At 38.5% G+C, this 20,592-nt stretch overlaps 1 protein-coding gene across 1 annotated transcript in view; it reads left to right on the top strand.

Moving 5' to 3' along the window:
- The first annotated feature begins 8,337 nt into the window (after positions 1 to 8,337).
- LOC131434574 (putative mediator of RNA polymerase II transcription subunit 12) overlaps positions 8,338 to 20,592 on the top strand; it is a 64,703-nt gene continuing 52,448 nt past the window's right edge. The window contains exon 1 of the mRNA XM_058601411.1: positions 8,338 to 8,784. Within this exon, the coding sequence (XP_058457394.1) occupies positions 8,692 to 8,784 (93 nt within the window). The 5' untranslated portion in view covers positions 8,338 to 8,691. The remainder of the gene's footprint in view (positions 8,785 to 20,592) is intronic.

The following is a 20,592-nucleotide window of genomic DNA, read 5'->3' as shown; positions in this document are numbered from 1 at the left end:
GTTGGAGGTTTTATTAACCGTGGATCGTTCATCAGGAAGAACGCACATATTCACAAATTTAAATAGGTTTTACACCTGTTCGGGACCTCGTAGAATTTACTTCTGCTTCCACTAAATGTGATCCCCAGCAGATTGCTCAGCATCCCTTAGGGACGCAAAATTTATTTCTGTTTTTTGTGTTTTTGTGTCGTCAATTTTCCCCATCCTCCTAGTCCAAACCTTACCATTTCCCTTCAATCCTTCCCTTTTATATATCGGGAAAATGATGCTAAAAACAAATTGATGGCAAGGCACAAATCTCCAAATATCAAGGGGAACGTGCCATTTGAGCCAATTTGTTCTGATTCCTGATTCCTGAAAGTCATCTTTGGGACCGTTTTTTTTTTTGCTCGTCGAAGATCTATGCGGAATTCCGGATTTTGGTTCATCTTTTTTTTTGCTCTCCGAAGATCTTTGCGGAATTCCTCCGGATTTTTGTTTTTTGCTCACTAATCCAACGATGGGGGCGGCAAAACTCTTATTTTATTCGGCAAAATGACCCTTTCGGCGAAATGGTATTCGGCGAAACGACCCTGATCCCTGAGAAACATCCCACATTCAAACAAATTTAAAAATAGAAACCGATATTTTTGACACTTTTGTTTTTTCGTCGCTTATGACATGGATTGATAGATATTTCTACTTGAACTGTCGCAACGCGTCAAACCTGAAACTAAGAGATAATATTGTTTAATGGCATACCGAGTAACACGACGAAAATAAGACATATGTGAGTTCAAGGAGTCGTAGACGACACTTGCTACCACTTCTTGACTACGGTTGTCTCGCCCTGAATTATCTATTAAAAACCGCAAGCAAACCTTTCTAAATATGCAAAAAATAGATCCCCAAAATTGAGAAAAAATGTGAACTGTCAGTTCAGGCATTCGATTAAATAAGTAATTCAGTGAAATGAGCATTCGACGAGACAACTTTGCTGAAATTATTCATTCGCCGGAATGGTTTGTTACAAAACTGTTTGACTGTTTTTCACACCAGACAAACAGGTATTGCGCATTTTACACCGAATCCTCAGGGGAAAGAATATTTTTTCGTTTAATCGTTCAACTTTCATGTCAAATGCCATGCTTGTGCAAGAATGAAGAAATGCAGCAGAAATCCATCTTTGAAATCCATCAATATTGTTTAATTATTACAATTTAGAAGCAGGAAAAAATCAATTAACGATAAAAGCGGTGGAACAGAAACATTGTTTCTGAAAATATACGGAACAAATTCACTAAAGTTGCCTGCTTATGCCCAGGGTAGTTAACAGAACATGCTGTTAAACAACGGCTGTATATTATTGATTAACAGTGCAATATGTAACATCTGTAGGATTAAAAAAAAACTCGATATCGATAAAAAATTCAAATGAGTTAAGTATCATGTCAAACTTAGAGACAGACACTTAGCGTTAGGCAAACATGAAAAATAAGGAAAAAGCAACCCGATTGCATCCTTTCATCAGTCGTGGCAAATATGAGCACATAAATCCAAGCACCAATTTCCATGTAAAAAAAACCTGACTACATAACTCAACAGTATCGCTTCGACACCTACAAGCAAACACGTGTTCAACCAGCAGTAAAAGCATGCATAGACGGACCAAACCATCACCGCCGTCGCATTATGTTGCAAAGGTTTGGATGGTTTCGATTCGTGCTGCACGGTTTCCATCGAAATGCAATCGGAGCCCGGTGACGAACCCCGTCGAAGGTACGACCAAGACACCGATAGAACTCGTCTGGTGGTGGTCGATTCGCGCGTCTGGTTACTGCTATGAGCCAATCGATCTGCAAGCCAATCGAATCTTCGACTGCACCATAAAACACACGGCTCATCAGAAGCGCAAAACATGCAAGGCACAATCTGGTAGCAGCGATCAGAAGCACTTGTGTCCATAAAACCTAAATACCTTTTGCGGCGTTATTACTTACTACAGATGGAAATATGTACACAAACTCCATTTCAGTACGTGGAACGCGATTTGCTGGATGGGAACGAAATGAAAAGGAAATCCATAATTACTACGTTGCAACTAATTCAATTTGAAATTTAAGTAGGCAGATACCAACTGCATTGCACTGCATGCCCACTGCGGTCAGCCGACAGAGTTGGGCAGATCATCAAGCGGTCAGTTATCTTTCGTGATTGAGCTCGCTAGCACACACATACAAGGCTCCTTTCACCGGGGTTTGATCTGTGGCATCGTTGCTTGCTATAGTGAAGAGAGGGAATCCGAGAGACAGGAGCCTTATGCCACGAAACTGCCTTTTGCCATTTAATTCTTTGCTCGTACGACCCTTGCCCGGTGAACTTACATCGGAGATGGATGCAGATGCAATACGAAAGCAGTGTGCATAATTGATGATTTCTATTACGGATAGCTCTTTGTAGATTAACTCTCCACCTCCAACCCGCCTTTCAATCAACAATCAACCGTAATGACGCATATGGTACTGTGTCAATATGAAGGGAAACTGGTTTGAGCAATACAGACGTAGGACAAAGATCATCTCACGCACCACTTGGTGGTGAATCGCCCGTTCATCCCCCCACAGACCTTACCGAGAGTGTCGTTTGCATGACTGCAATTGCAAAAGCCGCTGTATCCGTCGGTAACCTCGGTAAACGATGGTGATCGGATTCAATGAAGTCTAAACTGGAGGACGGAGAATGATGGACGCTAAGCACGAAATTATGAAAATCGAACCATGGTTGATCAACATCAATGTCGATAAATTTATGTACTATATATATTTATATCTTTGTCGCATCTAAGAGAATTTGGAATAAATGGCGATTGAGTACAACAAAATTCAAAACACAATCGATGTCATATGTGAATTTCATATTTTTAGCTGTATAGTTTTTCGTTTCAAGTACACAAGCTTGACTTGTATTTAGAGCATCTAGAGATGGTGCTACAGCAGGTTCGCAGACCCTTAACCATGCAATGCAGTTTCCATTGAAATTTTACCATTTGTTCCATCGATTTTTTAATGTTCCGGGAAAGGTTAATTCATCGGCAGCGACTGCATTCAACCGGAATGATAAACCCAACTCCTAGCTGTGATGATATTAAACCGCGAACTTTCCCGCTAACGACCCATCTGAACTCGGCATTTACTGCAAGAAAAATAAGTGCATCGTGAGTTGTATTAAAACTTTCCGATCTTGTTTTCCCTTTCCTTTCCGATTTCTGTTGTCGGATACCGAACACCGTCAGAGCCCCCAGCAAATGAAAGGGAAAGGAAGACCAGTTGTACTTGCACTGATTTCATGCCACTGCTACCTTATCCGTTGTTCAGGTGGTCCAGACAAAGTGGAACCAGAAAGAAACTAGTCCTCCCTCAGAACCGTTTGCCGTTTGTTGGTTGCGAAGACCCCAAGCACCCGAGGGAACGGGTTTGGAGATAACCCCCATCGAACTAGTTCTGATCGCACCACGACCACTCTATCTAATTGATGTACGTCTTGTTTACATTGCATTCACACGTAGCCCAAACACTGTTTACATATTCTTGGTGTTTCACGCATATATGCTGTATCGTTCCGGGTAGGATCGTGTTTCTGGTTGAAAGCCTCACAAGGCACACATTCACGATATTGGTTGCTTGTATGGCGATATTCCCATAAAACCATCGTGTTTAAATTTTCGGGTTTCAGGCTAGTAAAATTAGATTGGTAGCGAAAACAAAAACGGTTGCAAATAGTGGAAATCATTGAACGGCTTCACCACTAATACTGATGATCTGCGGATCCGTGGAATGATTATACCAATGAGAATGATCCAGGTTTTTATTCAGAATTTTAAATGATGTAAATAATATTCATCATTTCTGCAACCTCAAGTTACCGTGTGTGAAAGGAACATTTAATAAGAATTAACAAAATCATTTAAGAGCGAGGTTTTGCTTTCTATGAGTGGGTTTCAGGATATCCATATAATGCACTATTCCAGAATTGTCAAAGATATTTTCGTTTGAATAAATAAAAAAAACCAAATTTAATCAAAGATGTATAGGTAATCAATTGACCAGAACAAGGATAACACTCAGCTTTTGCATCTTTCACTTATGAACCGGATGAGCAGTACACAGTTCATGCCGAATAATTTGGTCTGTAAAAAAAGAATAAACAATTCCGTTATAAATTGAATGACTAAATTAAATATTCCGTATCTATATGTGTCGGTTTTGCGCGATACGCTTTGTGCGATGATTCGTTCAATTCATGTGGTTGAAATTTTGTGCGTTATATTTTGCCCCTGAATTTCACCTTAATGCTAGTTCATATCAAACATTTACGAAACCTTCAACTTTGAGTTATTTTTGGATATCTCATAGTACTGAAAATTTTATCATGAAATGATGAACATGTTATGGATGGTATGGAGAAGAAATTATGTTGCTGTATTAAATACAACAAGATATATTCACGATTAAGTCCTACCCATTCTTGAACAGGGTAAATTTTGAAAAAGTGCCACATAGTAAAATAGGTCGTATTCACGACAAAAAACGAAATCTCGGACGAATTTTTAAAAGCCGAGTAGAAACCTCCATGTAATCGGAATGCAATCCTGCATGTAATCGGAATGCCCCGGAAAGGTGAGAAAATACGTTTAGATTAACTGAAAGATTACATATTATGTATAAAATAGATGAAATTCATGATTGTGAAAACTATCATAGCGCATTTTTTTTCTCAAAACGCTGCATCACAGAATACCGCTGCGGGTTCCAACGATTGACCTTATGTCAAATCCTTCATTAGTTTCTGAAATACATGTAGCACACGAATCATAGGTTTGAAAATTTTTGAGTTACCTACGATTCTGTGGAACGCTAAGAACTATGATAGATCACTGCAACAGAACGATTTTTAGATGAAGTTGATTAGACTAGCTTGTATGATGCTTAGTTGATTGAAAGTAAGCACCAGGATAGTCGATATGGCATCCAATGAATAGCCCCGAAAATGGCAAACGGGAGAGTGGAGAATGAAGAATGGCACAGACCCATGAATCACATGCTTTACCAGGAACACTAACACACGGACATAAGAAGACTGGTAAACACGACTGGGCTGGACATGTTGCACCAATGCCGAAAAGGAGGACTTCCTACGTGATACTCCGCAGGCCACATGAAAGAGTTTGTTGATTGCAAAGCAGACCTCGCACTCGTGAGTTGTGTGCAATAAAGGAGTATGCGCTTATTGTGAAACTGCAGAGGTACCGTACCATCGGTGTTACGATAAAAAGTTGTAAAAATTTAACTTTGAAGATGCATGCGTGTTGCATCACGCCTACTATTAGATTTGATTTATCTCGTGTATCGCGAAAATCCGAGCAACTCGCATGCTAAGCTTGCAAAAGTAGTGAATTTTGCAAATGAATGATCATCAAGGTAACAGTAGTGTTCGTAGTTCGTTTATCGGTAACTAGAAAGACTGAAATGGTGGAATTCAAAAACCTGTTTTAATCCACCTAGTGGTGTAATGATGCCTTTCTCATATTACTCATAACATCAAAAATATTACTGTGAAATTCGCAAAAACTGTTCATTGAAAGTTTGTTCGGACTTAACCTAACAAAACTCTACAAATCCTGTTTACCCTGTAGTTCCGGATGTAATTCAAACATACCGTACCGAAAGTATCAGAAGGAACCGGAAGTAGTATCCACAACAAATTTGGGAATTTCGTCTGACCCTGTACGACTTTTCTTTTGAACCTATAAGTTTGTGAAAATCGATTTGGCCATCTTGAAGAAAAGTGAGTGAGATCCTCTTTGCAGTTATTGATCATTATTTGCAATACTTCCGAAACCGGATTCAGATGACCGGAACAGCCGAAGTAGGTTTGTTCGCCAGCAACAAATATGACCTAAAAATTGGAACAGTTTGCTACCTAGTTGAACCTAAACTTACTATCTCATGCTCTATTTCGATTAAATCAATTAAACAAAGTCTAACAAACGAAGCAAACCTGCGTTTCTGTTACTTCTGCATATGTAAGTCAAGCTAAACAGCATGAATCAGCAGCATAAAACATGTAGTAGGATTATTATTTTCATTATTATTTTTGACATCACTATTACTGCACTACCGGATGTAGAAAATTCATATTTTTTCAAATAAATTTGAATACATTGACATTGTTTTATTCTTTCTGATCATAAAATAGGTATAATTTTAATCAACCGCAGCACCGTCTTTTACCAATATTACACACTAGTAGCAGACATCCGTAACCGTTTCGATTTATTCATAGCGTGTACGAAATAGAATAAAGCACGCATCGTTTGTTTTGTGTTTTCTTCTTCATTCGGTGTCATTCTATATGGCGATCTGAAAACTTCTATATGACAATCTGACACTCATCGTTCTGTAACTGCGGAACCGGAAGTCGGATCCGGATGAAATTTCACAGTAGCTTTAAAGATATATGAGCTTTAATTCAAATCAAGATATGTAAAAATCGGTTCAAGCATCGCAGAGAAATCGAAGTGAGTTCTATTTTAAAAGTTTTTCTGCAACACTTTCGGTGCTTCAGGAAAAGGAAAAGAGGGGACCAGTAGTGCCGAAATATTCTTTTATGCCCACAAACCAACAAGCTCTGCAAACTAATCCGAATTTATCAGACAGTTTTATGGGATTTGTAATTGTGTTTGACCATCGTTTGTGAAAAAATTTTAATGAAATTGGTGAATTTCTACTTATCACGCTTTAGTTCCGGAACCGGAAGTCGAATCTGGATAAAATGTTCTAGAAATTTTTAGGAAACTATAAGACCTTTCATTTGAATAATTTGTGAAAATCGGTTGAGCTATTTCAGAGAAAATTGAATGCACACTTTTTCTCTAATTTTCACATATTACCTTGTAACTCCGGAACCGAGAGTCAGATCCAAATGAAATTCAATAGCAGGCTATGAAACCATAAGACCTTTTATTTGAATCTTAGTTTGTGAAAATCGGTTCAGCCATCTCTGAAAAAAGCGAGTGGATATTTTTTCCGTTTTTTTTGGTGCATATCATCCTATACCTCCGGAACCGGAAGTCGGATCGGGATTAAATTCAATAGCAGACTATGGGACAATGAGACAAAGTGAGTACATTTTTTTTTACATACACACACAAACGCACAGACTTTTACTCAGTTCGTCGAGCTGAGTCGAATGGTATATGACATTCGGCTCTCCGGGCTTCGGTTAAAAAAATCGGTTTTCGCAGTGATTGCATAGCCTTTCTATATGAGAAAGGCAAAACCGGATTTGTTGAGAAGATTGACCAGCTGTTCAAGTAGAATCTCAACCTCACCGTCCGCGATCCAAGTTAGATGTAGTGGGACATTTCGCCGAAAGGGTAATATCTAATACATCATATTATTATTTCCCCGTGCTATTATATCTATAATAACATTAGATCTCAAACTTTTTTCGGATAGATACACTTATGCAAATGCATTGATGCTTAGTAGCTCAACAAAGACAAAGTCAACAAGTTTGCTGAGTCTGAGGTTCATAAATCAATCTTTATTCCCCGGTGAACGACCACGATAGGTTGAAGCCGGGTATAAATAAACGATATACAATACAAAATTCATTCAAGAGTACAAGAATCAATCTTTATTCAAGAAGCACAATTGCAGGTCAACAAAACGAGCGTTAAAGCTATTCATCTTTCATTTATTTTGAATCGAATCCAGTTATTAAAACAATTGCAGGACTCGGCGAAATGACCCTTTCGGCGAAATGGCTTTCGACGAAACGGCCTCAGGCAAAATGACCCTGACTTTTTGCAATCGACTATGTAAGAAGTTCATTTCTCAATTGATCCCTAAAGCAGACGACTACGAATTTATCCAGACCATTCGGTCGACGAATCTTTTTTTTTGCGCCAAACAATCGCCAACTTCTCCCAGACTAAACTCGTCTGCCTTCGATACGCGCTAGCGACTGTCCCCACGTTCCGTGTAGTGACTGCTAGTATGCAAACATCACGATCACGATCATACATACGCTCTGACTGGCTACTGGCTGAAGCCATGGTGAAGTGAAGGCAAGACATGGTCGCCTTTGAGTGTCTGCAGCGGGCTCCGGTCGTTGCATAAAACACTGCACTGTGCCCGAGTAAGCGAGTATCGAAGTGAAGCCCGTTCGTATGCTGATGTGAGTGTCAGTCGGTGTGATCGCGATCGACGCTCGAACGAGAGAGAGATAGAGAGAGAGAAAAAAAAAGAAGGAATGAAAAGCACGTCAGTCGCTTGTTATATTGTTCAAGAGCTATTTCAAAATAATTCAAACGTTTCGCGACTGTTCACCAGTACGGACGTCCTACTAGCTACTAGCGATATCCTAACTCGATCCCCAGTTCTGGAGATAGTGGTAAGGTTCTGAGACTTCCTGGTTTAACACTCAGCCGGCACCGTGCAACATCCTGTCAATGTGTTAAGGTGTATTCTAGAAAAGAAATTCGTTACTTGTTTTTTGTTCGGTTAGTCCAAGCTCCTGTTAAGGAAACATCCGGTTTGGGATTTACATTTTCTCGCGCGTGATTTTGTTTTTCGTAAAAAAAGTGCCACAGGAAACCGGATAGTGCCGGATACAGTGAACGCTTGTGACAAAACTCAATCGATCAAAATGATGGAAAAGGAACCAGATTCGATGGCGGTTACCATGAAGCAGGATTATGCCGCTAGTGAAGTCTACAGCACCACCAGTGAAGCTCCACCTGTAAGTGATTGTGACATTAATTGTACTATTTTCTAAACTTTGTTTTTAAAGTCATCTCTTTTTCTGTTTGTTTCGAAACCGTACGTACGGTGCAAATTATGGGAAACGAAAACTAAGAGTGAAAATTTCTTTCATTCCAATTACTCCGTCACCCATCGATTGTAAGTCGATGTGCGACAGACATCAGACCGGGCGTGGTGGCACAATTGCGCGGAATAATGAAAAAAAAGTGCTCTCTTCTACGGATGCAAAACGCTGTCAGCCGCGATGTTCTTCGAACCGATGAATTTTAATTGTATTGTTTTCCGATGGAATTAAGGTCAGCCATCGAATGAGCTATGTTTGGAACTCGCCTGGCGCTCGGTGCCTGATGATGACTATGCTGGCTAATGTTGACTACCTTGAAAACTCATCTCACCACCGTCTGCCGCCCTTCCCCATACGGAGTAGCATGATCTCCCCACAGCTTCTACCGAGCTCCATCCGCTCGAAAGAACAATTCCACGAAACGAACGAATATTTTATTATAACTACTTAAGTACTGGTCAGGTCGAAAAATGATGTTTTCATTCACAGCAGCATCACATGACTTCGATTCGGTTTATACACGCTGTTGTACAATGTTCGAAGTGGAGTGGAGTTACTGCCACGCTGTGGGAAAATGTGGAAGACTGGTAGCACAATTATAATAATTTCGATAATCTACATTCGATTATACGGTTTCCCGTACTTATCTGTGGAAAGGCGTGAAGAATTGTTATTTCGATTTCCATATCGCGGCAAATTAGGACTATTCTTTTCTCGTTAGAACTGGCTTAGAATCGAAGTTTTGCATGTTATTTGATTGTAAGTTCAATTCATCTACTGCGTTCAATCCTAATATCTATATTAGTTTGATTCTCAAACGTTGAGTTTGAAAACAGATTCACTATCCTATTCCAACCCCAAAGGATGCCAGTATTTTAAAAAGCCAAACATTCAGATTAGTAGGTAAAAATTAACCATTCGCTCCTAACAGAGAAAGTAAAAAATATATATTATCGATTCACTGTATCGTGTTCAGTATTTAAATTGCTTTCAAAGGTAATAAGCCAGTTAAAAAACATCTATTGGGTATAGCGTGAAGCGTAAGTTAATGCATTTCACGCATCCTACTTTGGTTCGATTCCCAACTTCATTGCGTAGTAACTTAGAATATGAAATCTTTTTTTTTTTTTTGATAATACATCCAACTCACTTTTTGCACAGAGGATACTTATCGTATGAAATAAAAACTTGCAAAACAATTCGTGATATTTCGAGAAACCGTGCGGAAAAAATGTTTTGCTTAAAAGTTGATATTTTGCACGGTTCTTTAAAACAATAAACAAACAAATCTATATGTTCATAATTACTTTGTGATTTCGCCAATCCTGTTTTCTTTCAAAAAAAAGGGGAAAAGTATCCGTGCATAAAAATATGGAAAAACCAAAAATGGATGTACTATAGAGATTCGAATTTTACTATCCTTCAGTAACAAAATGGAGTAAAGAATTCGACCCAAATAAACTGAGCAGAGATGCCAGCTAAAAATGCCTCTTTATGCAGGGTTAAAAAAGTCTGTGAACTCGATCAAAAGACTTTTGCAAAACTTTTTCAGATTCAAACTCACTGTGAAGAATGAAACACGAAATTGATTTAACGAGCAAAAAAGTAACGCTTCGATTTTAAAAATCTGTAAATTCTGCGAATGTCTGCGAAAAAAATAATATTCAAAAGTCTACGAAAAAGTCAGCAACCAAAACATGTCTACAGCTCAAGCGCGTATACAGAGGGATGTTTTAGGGGTTCGAAACCCCTCCGAAACTCAGAAAAGTGTTATATGAAAACTCTTCTTTTCGAATATTTAAGTCATTAATTAAAATGAATAATTTCCAACAATCGATCAACATGTTCTGAAACTCCCTGCGAAAAAATGTACTGGGTACGCGCCTGCTGTAGCTTGTTTTAGAAATCTGTACTGGCTTGTAGGATCAGCGCCCTCTACATTGAACCGCCAATTCAGATTTAGAAATGTCCTCCAGTTGCTGTAAAATAATGTGCATATCAATCTTTGTTGTATGCCATAAGTAAGATCAGAATCTACTCAAAGTCGTGGACTTTTTTTAAAATTCTAATTCTTCTCTAGTTTTCATCATGCACCTAACGTTCTCATTATAATATGTTTTTCAAGCTCATTCACCGTTATCTATATAGCAAATGAAAATTCTTCTTCGAAACATACCGAGTAATTTTCGAAAAGCTTTTCTTCGACTCCAGAGACATACTAATATTGAACCTAATACTGAAACCAGGCACCGTACATGTACACTGTGTGCGATCGAATAGATTCTTATTGGATGCTGTCAGTCTGCGAAGGATTCTTACTGTCAGTAGGATCGTAGTACTTATAATGCAATTTTCTTGCATGGTTATGAATACTACATGGAATGAGAAGTCCCTTGGCCTAACAAAGAAAAAATCGATTTTTTACCATGAAAACATTTTCACTTCATCTGAAGCGATACACTTAATCCATCGGTCCTCCAACATTTTGATGCCCTTTGAAAACAAAGATTTGTCAAGGCCTTTAAATAGGCTTCCGTTTCTGAAATGACCTCAGTATACGACGAAAATTTATTTCCCTGGAAAAACTTTTTCAGGCTTGGAAATAGATAATAGTCGATGGGAGCCTGGTTTGGAGAGTTATTCATGTAAGGGCAATTTTTGGTGTTTAAACGATTTTGTTTTTGTTTAATACGAAAAAATGTTGTTTAATTCAGAGTAAATTATCTCTATCTTTATTGCACTCATTGAAGTGCCTTAAAACATCCAGGAGAAAACATCCCGGTCGAAAAGGGATGTTTCATCATTTTTAATTATGAAACAAAGTATACAAATTATCATACATCCACTTTAGGTGTAAATTTTTCTCTCATTGCTTGTAGAAAAAGTCTGACACAGTTTTCAGGGTTAATTAAATAATTAGTAAAAATAATGCAAGAATCTGCCGAGAAAAGAGAGCAAAGCAAAGCAAAATCTTGGCATTTCATTCCTGTGGTGAAATTTGGCCTTTCTGTTTCAACAGACTTCGCAGCCGATTCTTAGTGTACAGAATCATTGCATGGCTAGTACTATGGATCCTACTGACACTAAGAATCCTTCCAGGTCGGGGCTCGAACAGAAAAGAGAACAACTGATGACAATTAAGGCGCATGAGAGGTCCGAAACTTTTCATTCCATGTAGTAGGCTCCAAAATCTGTTGAAATAGCTTCCCATCGAAGTGTAGTACCTACAACCATACACAAATGTCGACGTCCTTTCTTCCATCATTCGTCGGGTTACTTCTTCCTTTTAACTCATTATTATGTTAATTATGCAAAAATAAAACCATACACCGATTTGTTAGAACAACACACTATTAATTTTTTTTCAAAGATTCTCTGCTCTCAAAAAGCATTGGCTTTCGTGAATTCGTTTGTTTTTTTTTCAATTTACCCAGAAATCCAAACTTGTTCACATGATGTTGCGGTAAAGTGCTCGGGAAATAAAACATGCGCCATTGAATTTTCAAACTACATCTATCACTTTATTCATTCAAAAAAGTTTAAACTGCTGAGATAACCCAGGTAATCAGTAAGCACTAATAATGGCATTAAAATAGCCTTTTATTAGCATCAAGAACTCTTATAGCTCTATATCTGCAATCTGAAAGCTCATCTGTTGTAAATCAATCAGAATTCAGCTTTCAGAATGCACACCAGCAATAAATTAGCATTATCTATGAATAGCCGTATATTTTGCCATAGTCGGTCTTTATTCAGTCTCAAGTGCAATTGAAATGCCAAAAGTTAATTTTTTTGTTATAGACTACACTACTATGCAAAAGTTTAGGTCCACTAATCAAAGGTTGCGTACAAGGCCGTCTGTTATACCGTTATATCTCCGGAACTAGCAATGATAGCCAATTAAACCTCAAACTGGCTTTCAAAATCAGTTCAGCCATCTCCGGGAAAATTGTTCGGAGAGAGAAATCTTTGAAGGGTACATTCACTAAACTTGCTTTTACTTGAAAATATCTCATTCAGGCCGGCATCCAGGATTTTATTTTGCGAGGGGCCAGCTGCCTTCACCAGTTCCGAAATGGAACTCACATTGATTTCTCAGATATTGCTTGGCCTATTTCACGAATTTCTATTCAAATAAAAGGTGTTATTATTCCATACGACATTTATTTTAATCGAGATTCAACTTTTAGATCTACTTGGTTTAAAAATATTTCAATTCCATGGTTTTATTAGTTAGTTATTATACAAACCAGGGGTGGAAATAAGCAAATTTTTTGATTCACGGTAAATAAAAATAGTCAGTATTATCTTTTCATAACACATATTCATTGTAGATATTATAATAAATTTTGAAACGAATGATTTTTGATAAGATAAATTTTGGTTTGACTTAAAATTAAAAAATTTCTACAATTTCATTTCCCACAATTTAAAACATAATCAGAATTTTAGTCTTGTTACCCAATTTTTTAATTCACGCTGTTCGGTTTTTTGATTCACAATCGGAAATCTTAATTCACATTTTCATGGGCAAAATGGGCTTATTTTCACCTCTTATACAAACTTGGCTTTTGCAGAAGTAGCGCCCCTAAAATTCCAAAACAGAACGCACATAAATTTACCTGAGATAACTAGGCGATTACTCCGATTCCTCGAGAACGGAAAACATCTTCTAAATTTTTAGTTTATATTAGTTGCTAACCATAATAACTTACTTTGGCTATACTGGTTTGGGTTTTGGTTCTAAAATGGCAAAACGAAACGCACATCAATTTCTCAGAGATGATTTGAGGTTTGGGAACAGCTAATGGTTCGAGTAAGTCAAATCAGGTAAATAAGGTGGATCTTTCCGACCCATTGAGCCTCTTTTAAGGCATTGCCGTGACTTTACTCCATTGTCGGATAATCATTCTTTTCTCTGGTGTATAACAATGGATCCAGCCAAACACACATTCGAAATGGGCTTGCGTTCGTCTTTTTAGTTCAAAATAGGTGCATTTGCATTTGCTGAAACTTTCCGATCATCCAGTACAATTTGATGTATTATTATCATAATCGTTCTTTGTCCCGCTTTTATCCACCATTTTGTGTAGTTTTGACACTGTCAGTGGTAGTGGAGTTTTGACCATCATGAAACTCTTAAAAATCACTATCTCACGTTGTAATCTGCCGGATCAACAGTCCTATAACATTCATTAAACTTTCTTTTTGTTTCCATTTTTGATTTCGGGAGGGGTCAGGGCCCCTCGGGCCATCCCTCTTGGTACGTGCCTAATCTAATCCATTCGTAATGGAGCTTTTGTCTTAGATGTTCTCATAATTTCGTTCATATGCGAAAATTCACAAACGACGAGAATAAAAATAATAGTCAGTTTTCTTCAATTCCTAAAGATAGACTGTCAACTAAGTCATTCTGGGGACGTACAGCGATTATAAAAAAAATCAACGAAAAACTTATTTCAAGTTGTATTTGTGCAGCTTTTCTTCAACGGTTTTTTCTCGTTGGATACTGATAAAAATCTAAAACAAGCTCAAGACGGCTCTGCGTCTTAACAAGACTAGAACCAAATAGTTATAAGTAATGACATTCAAAAACTTCACGATTTAACCATACATGTACAATGTGTAAGGAGAGGTGAGGTGCTATGATTGTTTTGAACTCAGTGACCTTATATCGAGAGCAATCGATTTCTGTTTTTTCACATGCTCATACAATCTTCTTTTTCTTGTTATTCAGTTTTTTGGTCGGCTAACCGAGCCTATCGAAAATATTGATTATTTTTTTAAATGAACCTATGCGTAAATCGTTCCGATTTACGTGACATCCGAAAAAAAAATCAAATCTTTCATGTTACCAGCTTTCAACCTTTCTCTCATTTGCCTACAATGCAATGACAGAAGAGATAGTAACTGGGAGGAACACCATCCGTCCTTAGGTTGTTGCAAAAGTGAAAAAAATAAGCGCTGATTCAACAGAGCCGGGAGGGAGGTCGTAACGCTTCGAAAGTTGCGCCTCTTGCGACGCTGCATCAACGCTGTGTGAGAATCTACGAAGCGTTTGTGTGACGACTGCATTCGGGTGAGCCTGTACTGCGCCGAGCAAGCAATGGTTCGAAATTGGTACGCGCGTGTTTGTTTCTGTTTCTTCTTACAGAAGATTTTCCTCTTATTCTGCTTTAATACCCTTCTCACGAATAACGACACTCAGTTACCTAATTAATCAAGCACGAATTGAAATCAAATTCGAAACTGCGCCCCGTCCAATTGTTTTGCTTTTCGCTGTGCTCCTCCAGCCACGGTCGAATTACACGCAGCCTACTTTACATGAAATGCGCGTTTTTTTTTGTTTTTGGCGGATGCAATCGTGACAATTTTTAGGTGATTTTCAAAAAAAAACAACACAAATCTCCTGAGCCGTGCCAAACGAATGCGACACTTTGCCGCTTTGTTGCGCTTATCTAAATAATCAAAAAAGTGGATGCATACTAGTTTAATTCAGTCCCCTATCAGCATCTAAAAAGGGTCAATGGTTCTTTTACGCAATTACAACACTACGGGCTATAAAACTGATACGCTCTATTCAGATTGGCTTTTACGGAATATTTCATGACTTTTGCGGAGCCACGTATGCAACAACGCACTTCAGCCGGTTATTCATACATTCGCTATTATCTGCAGCCGGCGGTTTTGCGTGTCGCTCTGCTCTGGGAAACCAACTGACTTTTCGGGGAGCTCACTTCTAGTTTGTCAGTAGATGCCTACCAGGTGCTGCCGTGCATTGTTTCCGAGGTGAAAACTCATTTGTTAAAAGTTTTCCTTGAGCTGCAGCTCCAACATAATAGCCATTGTTTGTTTATGCACTACTCTGGAAGGTTGTACGTTTTTTGCTTGTGTAACTTCGAAAGTTACTGTTGCAAGATTTGTGGACAGCACCATAGCTAACAGGGTACTGGCAATTATCGTTTTTTTACGAGAAGGAGATAAACGGTCAACTGGCCCACGGAGAACGTTCAGATGCTGGACAGCCTTCAAAAAAGTCACTGGTTTGTTGTGAGTAGGAAAAAAAACCCTTGCCGTTATTCAAGTAGAAGGCACTTTGGTTAATTTGATTCATGTTATTTTGTTTTATTCTGTTAACTGGAAGGTACCGACCGCAGCGGGAAAGGCTCGTCACTTGAGAGGCTGTTGAAATCTTTTGATCTTTTCATACTGCCGGTGAAGTACCTTTTACGAGAACACAGTTTCGAAGGGGACTTTTTGTTTTGGTTGAAATCATGCGCACTACAGCGAATGTGAGATAATGCCACGATTCCTGATCTTCAACGTGGCGAGATGTGATGGTGATTCAACGAACAGACACTAAAATAAAAACGAAAACACGTAATTGTAAGGATAACTGAGATAGATGATTCAACATTAGGACTATTCGTGCTGAAATTGATGCGATTCAAATTAACATTATGGGCAGAATAACATCCATCAATCAAAACGCTTGACAACATCGAGACACGTTCAAGACCCAAAACTCTTAACCGTACACTGCATTGAGTTACTGCAGTTGTAGGACTCGATGATTGAATGCAATCTTGAACATGGCTAGATTCACCTTCCCCCGAGATGTCGTCGACCCGAGTCAACGGTGAGTAAGCGCAGTGTAACAGTAGCGGGCAGCAGAAGCATCGGTGAAGGCCGGTGACCCAGATTCTGTGCTCGCGAGCCCAGAGAGTTGATAGACCCATCCGTTAGACACGGCACACGGCAATCTTCGCTAAGTTGGCACTCGAATAGAACGTTTTTGAAATTCAATGGTTCGATCACTGGCGCGGTGAGGATCGTGGTGCGAAAAACCAAATCAGGACGACATGCTGCGGCCGCTTTATATACTGTGGGAAGATCTACACTCGCACGACTTTTGCCTAGTAAGACGATGACCAAAGATCGATCGGCACGTTTGTCGCAGTGAGTTGCAGTCGGTATACGGAAAAACCGAATCGGTAAACGCATTGCAGTTTGCGGGCTCCAACTGAGCCAATTAAAACTTGTTGTATTTGAAATCGAATCGATCTGACTGCAAACAATTGCTAGGTTTAACTGATGGACGAGAATTACACTTTGCGCAATGACGTTATACTTCGGACGAACTTTGGAGACTTTACTTATTTACCCAACGTTGGATCTGTTTGTTCGCTACTCAATATGGGTTTATTTGGACGTCAATGTTTTGGCTGTAATGAAGCTCAATCAACGAATGCGGATTAGCACTGTAACTACTAGATCCCACGTTTACTTAACCTTTTACGACAAACATTCTCTTTGAAGCGGAACTACAAGGTTAAACATTTATTAACTGGTAGGAGATTCAATTACACTCTCAGTCGTTTTTGATGCGATTCATATTTTCTTATTTCAAGCATAAAACCTTCCTTCTTAAAGCCCATTCTGACAAGCATCGAGTTTTGTACTTCTAACAATCATTTATGTTTATGCTAGTCATGTTATTTATATTCGACTTTTTGTTAGGAAAAAAATTAATTGAAATAGAAAAGATGAAAATTTCAAACAACTCTTCACGACGAAGTACTTAAGCCTTCAAACCATCTTTAATCTAATTTTTCAGTAAAGCGGATAAATAGACAAAATATCATTCTGGTGCACAGATCTTGTGGTTTCACAACTTCAGTGATGTACATAAAGCGTCAGTTTGAGTTGATTTGAGTACATCTGCGATTGTGCGTGTTCTCGATTGTGCACAATTTTCAAAATGAAATTGAATTTACAACAACGAGTTTGCATTAAATTTTGCGTTGAAAACGATTTCAATGGTGCGAAGACATTGCAAAGGTTGGAAGAGTGTTTCGGCAACGATACTCTGAAGGAAACAGTCATTTATCTGTGTGGTACGAACGTTTCAAAAGTGGCCGCGAGTGTTTTAGTCGTTTTAGCCTAAAAAGAAGGCGATGCTTACAGTTTTCATTGATTACAATGGTGTTGTGAATTATGAATTTCTTCTATGAGGAGTATTATTTGGGTGTTATGAGACCGAAAGACCGAAAAAGACCAGGGCAAAAAACTCGTGAATCTTGCACCACGATAACGCACCATCACACAACGCCATCGTTATCCGTGAACAAAAACGGAACGAATACCATTCAGCAACCACCGAATTCACCTGGTTCAGCTCCCTGCGAAGCAAAGCAAAGCAAAGTCGCAAAGCATTACATTCCTTTTGTGGAATTTGGCCTTTCTGTTTCAACAGACTTCGCAGCCGATTCTCAGTGTACAGAATCATTGCATGGCTAGTACTATGTATCCTACTGACACTAAGAATCCTTCCAGGTCGGGGCTCGAACATACGACAAATGGCTTGTAAGACCAGCGTCCTATGCATTGAACCGCCAACCCGGGATCTCCCTGCGAATAATTCCTATTCGGTCGACTCAAGAAACCGCTCCGTGGAATGCGTTTCAGCACCCAAGATGAAATTATGGAAATTCGCGGATGGCTCTGACGGCAATACGGGACACTGATTATAAAATATGTTACGAAGATTGGATCAAGCGCTGGCATAAGAGTGTTGCAGTCGATGAGGAGCACTGTGAAGGGGACAATATCGATTTTGATGAATAATCTTGTATTTTTAATTTTCTGAATAAATTCCGGAATTTTTTGATCGAGGTAAAAGAAACAGATTTATTTTTCTCAGCTCATTCTAACTAATTTGATTAGCGAGAGGATTCAATTTATAATTTTATATACTTATACATGCAGCTTTCATTCATTCCATAAGAAACTGCATTAGATTGTTGTTTACATAAAGTGTTGTCTTTACCCAGCGGATGATAGGAAAAAAATATGGATCGATGACTGTGAATTATCGTGAACATTACTTGCTACACGAAACCACACAGTATGCGAGATTTCAATAGAGTAGTGCAGTAACAACTATATTCGCTCCAATTTGAGTGTAATCAAGGTATCCTTCTCTGATCAAGACCGGTGTAAACAAAAACGCCATTAGTATAGCGATGCTTTCTTGAAATACGACCATCTTGTTTCAACAGAATTCGCGACTGAAAGCTGATTCTTGCCTCTGGAAGATAATTTTCTTAAATTCTGATCTCCAATGTTTCTTTTATTTATCAATTGTAACTTACCTTCTGATGAAAATTGACTCGGACTAAATTAAAAAAGCTTCTTTCAGAATTAGGCACATTTGTTTTTATTATAGCCTTAAAAAAGGCTTCTTTTGAACCAGTGCAGGCCATTCCAGCGATCAATCCAATTTTTCATACACTTGCCATAGACCTCGGCCCGGATAGCCTCCAGTTCCTTCAGCGAATTTCTTTTTATGTCCTCGATCGATTCATGGTGCGTTACCTAGAGTGGATATATTAATTTTTCGAAATAGGAAAAAGTCGCAGGGAACCAAATCTGGCGAATTCGATGGCTGAGCGATGACTTTCGTTTCGTGTTTGGCCAAAAATTCAGTCACAATCATGCAAAAAATTCAGTTCTTTCGGTCCGATCCATAAGAGATGCCAAGATCCTCTGCTATCTGTCTTCCCAGGTAACCAATAAGCACATACTAATGCTGTATTATGACAGCAAATAATCGCTAGTTGGCATTTCAATCACTTTTGACACTGAATTAGGGCCGATTCTGGCAAAATATACGGCTGTTCATAAACAATGCTTAATTATGGCTGGTGTGTATTCAGAATGCTAAATTCTGATTGATTTATAACAGACTAGCTCACAGATTGTTGATATAGAGCTTCCAGAATTTTTGGTGCTCATAAAAGGCTGTTTTACTGCCATTATTAGTGCTTACTGGCACAATTTCCTTCACTTTTTTGTTCTCGTCGTTAACAGAACAGCACGAGGCAAATTTTGTATGACCTCACGAACCACACTGAATGCTTAATGCCACTCAAATACTTTCGTTCTCGATAGAATAGACTCCAGAAAACACTTTTGATTGATGATGATCATTGATTCCGTAGCCAAAATTCCATTTAAAACACAAAATTTCAAGTAAACTCGATATTTCTCCACATTGTATACAACAACGTCTTTCTGGTAGATGATGCTAAAAAAAATCACTGCCTCTCAATGCATGAACCATGAGAGAATTTTTCTACATCGCATTGTTCCACCTCATACTCTGAGTATTTCACGGACCTTACCAAAATAGATACAGTTTTGCTATGATCGGCGCTTTGTGGAATTTACCAAGAGAGAATCGCCAGTTGACAATTATCGCAGGAAAGGATCGCAGATTTGATGATTCTCATACTTGGTTGCAATATTTCTTTACTAAGGATGCAACCCTTGTGTGGAGCATTTACAGACATTTTCATAGAAACAACTTGAACAAATTTTATATGAACATAGTTAGAATAAACGGAAGCCTATAATATTTTTAAAAGAAATTACTATCAAACAAAAAAATCGTTTCAACACAGTTTTCTCCACCTTATTGTTTAATCTTTTCTATCTTTAAACAAAACTTCTCGGAAAAATTGTCAGCAAACGAATCATTGTTTTTTGAATTAGGAAAATATTAATGGTTTTAAATCTATCAGAGTAGCACAGTAGTAGATGATTTTTGCCAAATTTGCTTAGCTTTATCTTATATCACCATGCTAGGGACACTCACCCCCCCCCTCCCATCTTTGAAGAGCAAGAAGTACCTGTGTCAAGTTTGGTAAGAGTACGTTA

The sequence above is a fragment of the Malaya genurostris genome, chromosome 3 (assembly GCF_030247185.1).
Source record: "Malaya genurostris strain Urasoe2022 chromosome 3, Malgen_1.1, whole genome shotgun sequence".
Lineage (NCBI taxonomy): Eukaryota > Metazoa > Arthropoda > Insecta > Diptera > Culicidae > Malaya > Malaya genurostris.
Note: the sequence above shows the minus strand (reverse complement) of the source record. Positions and strands in the feature narration are given on the sequence as shown.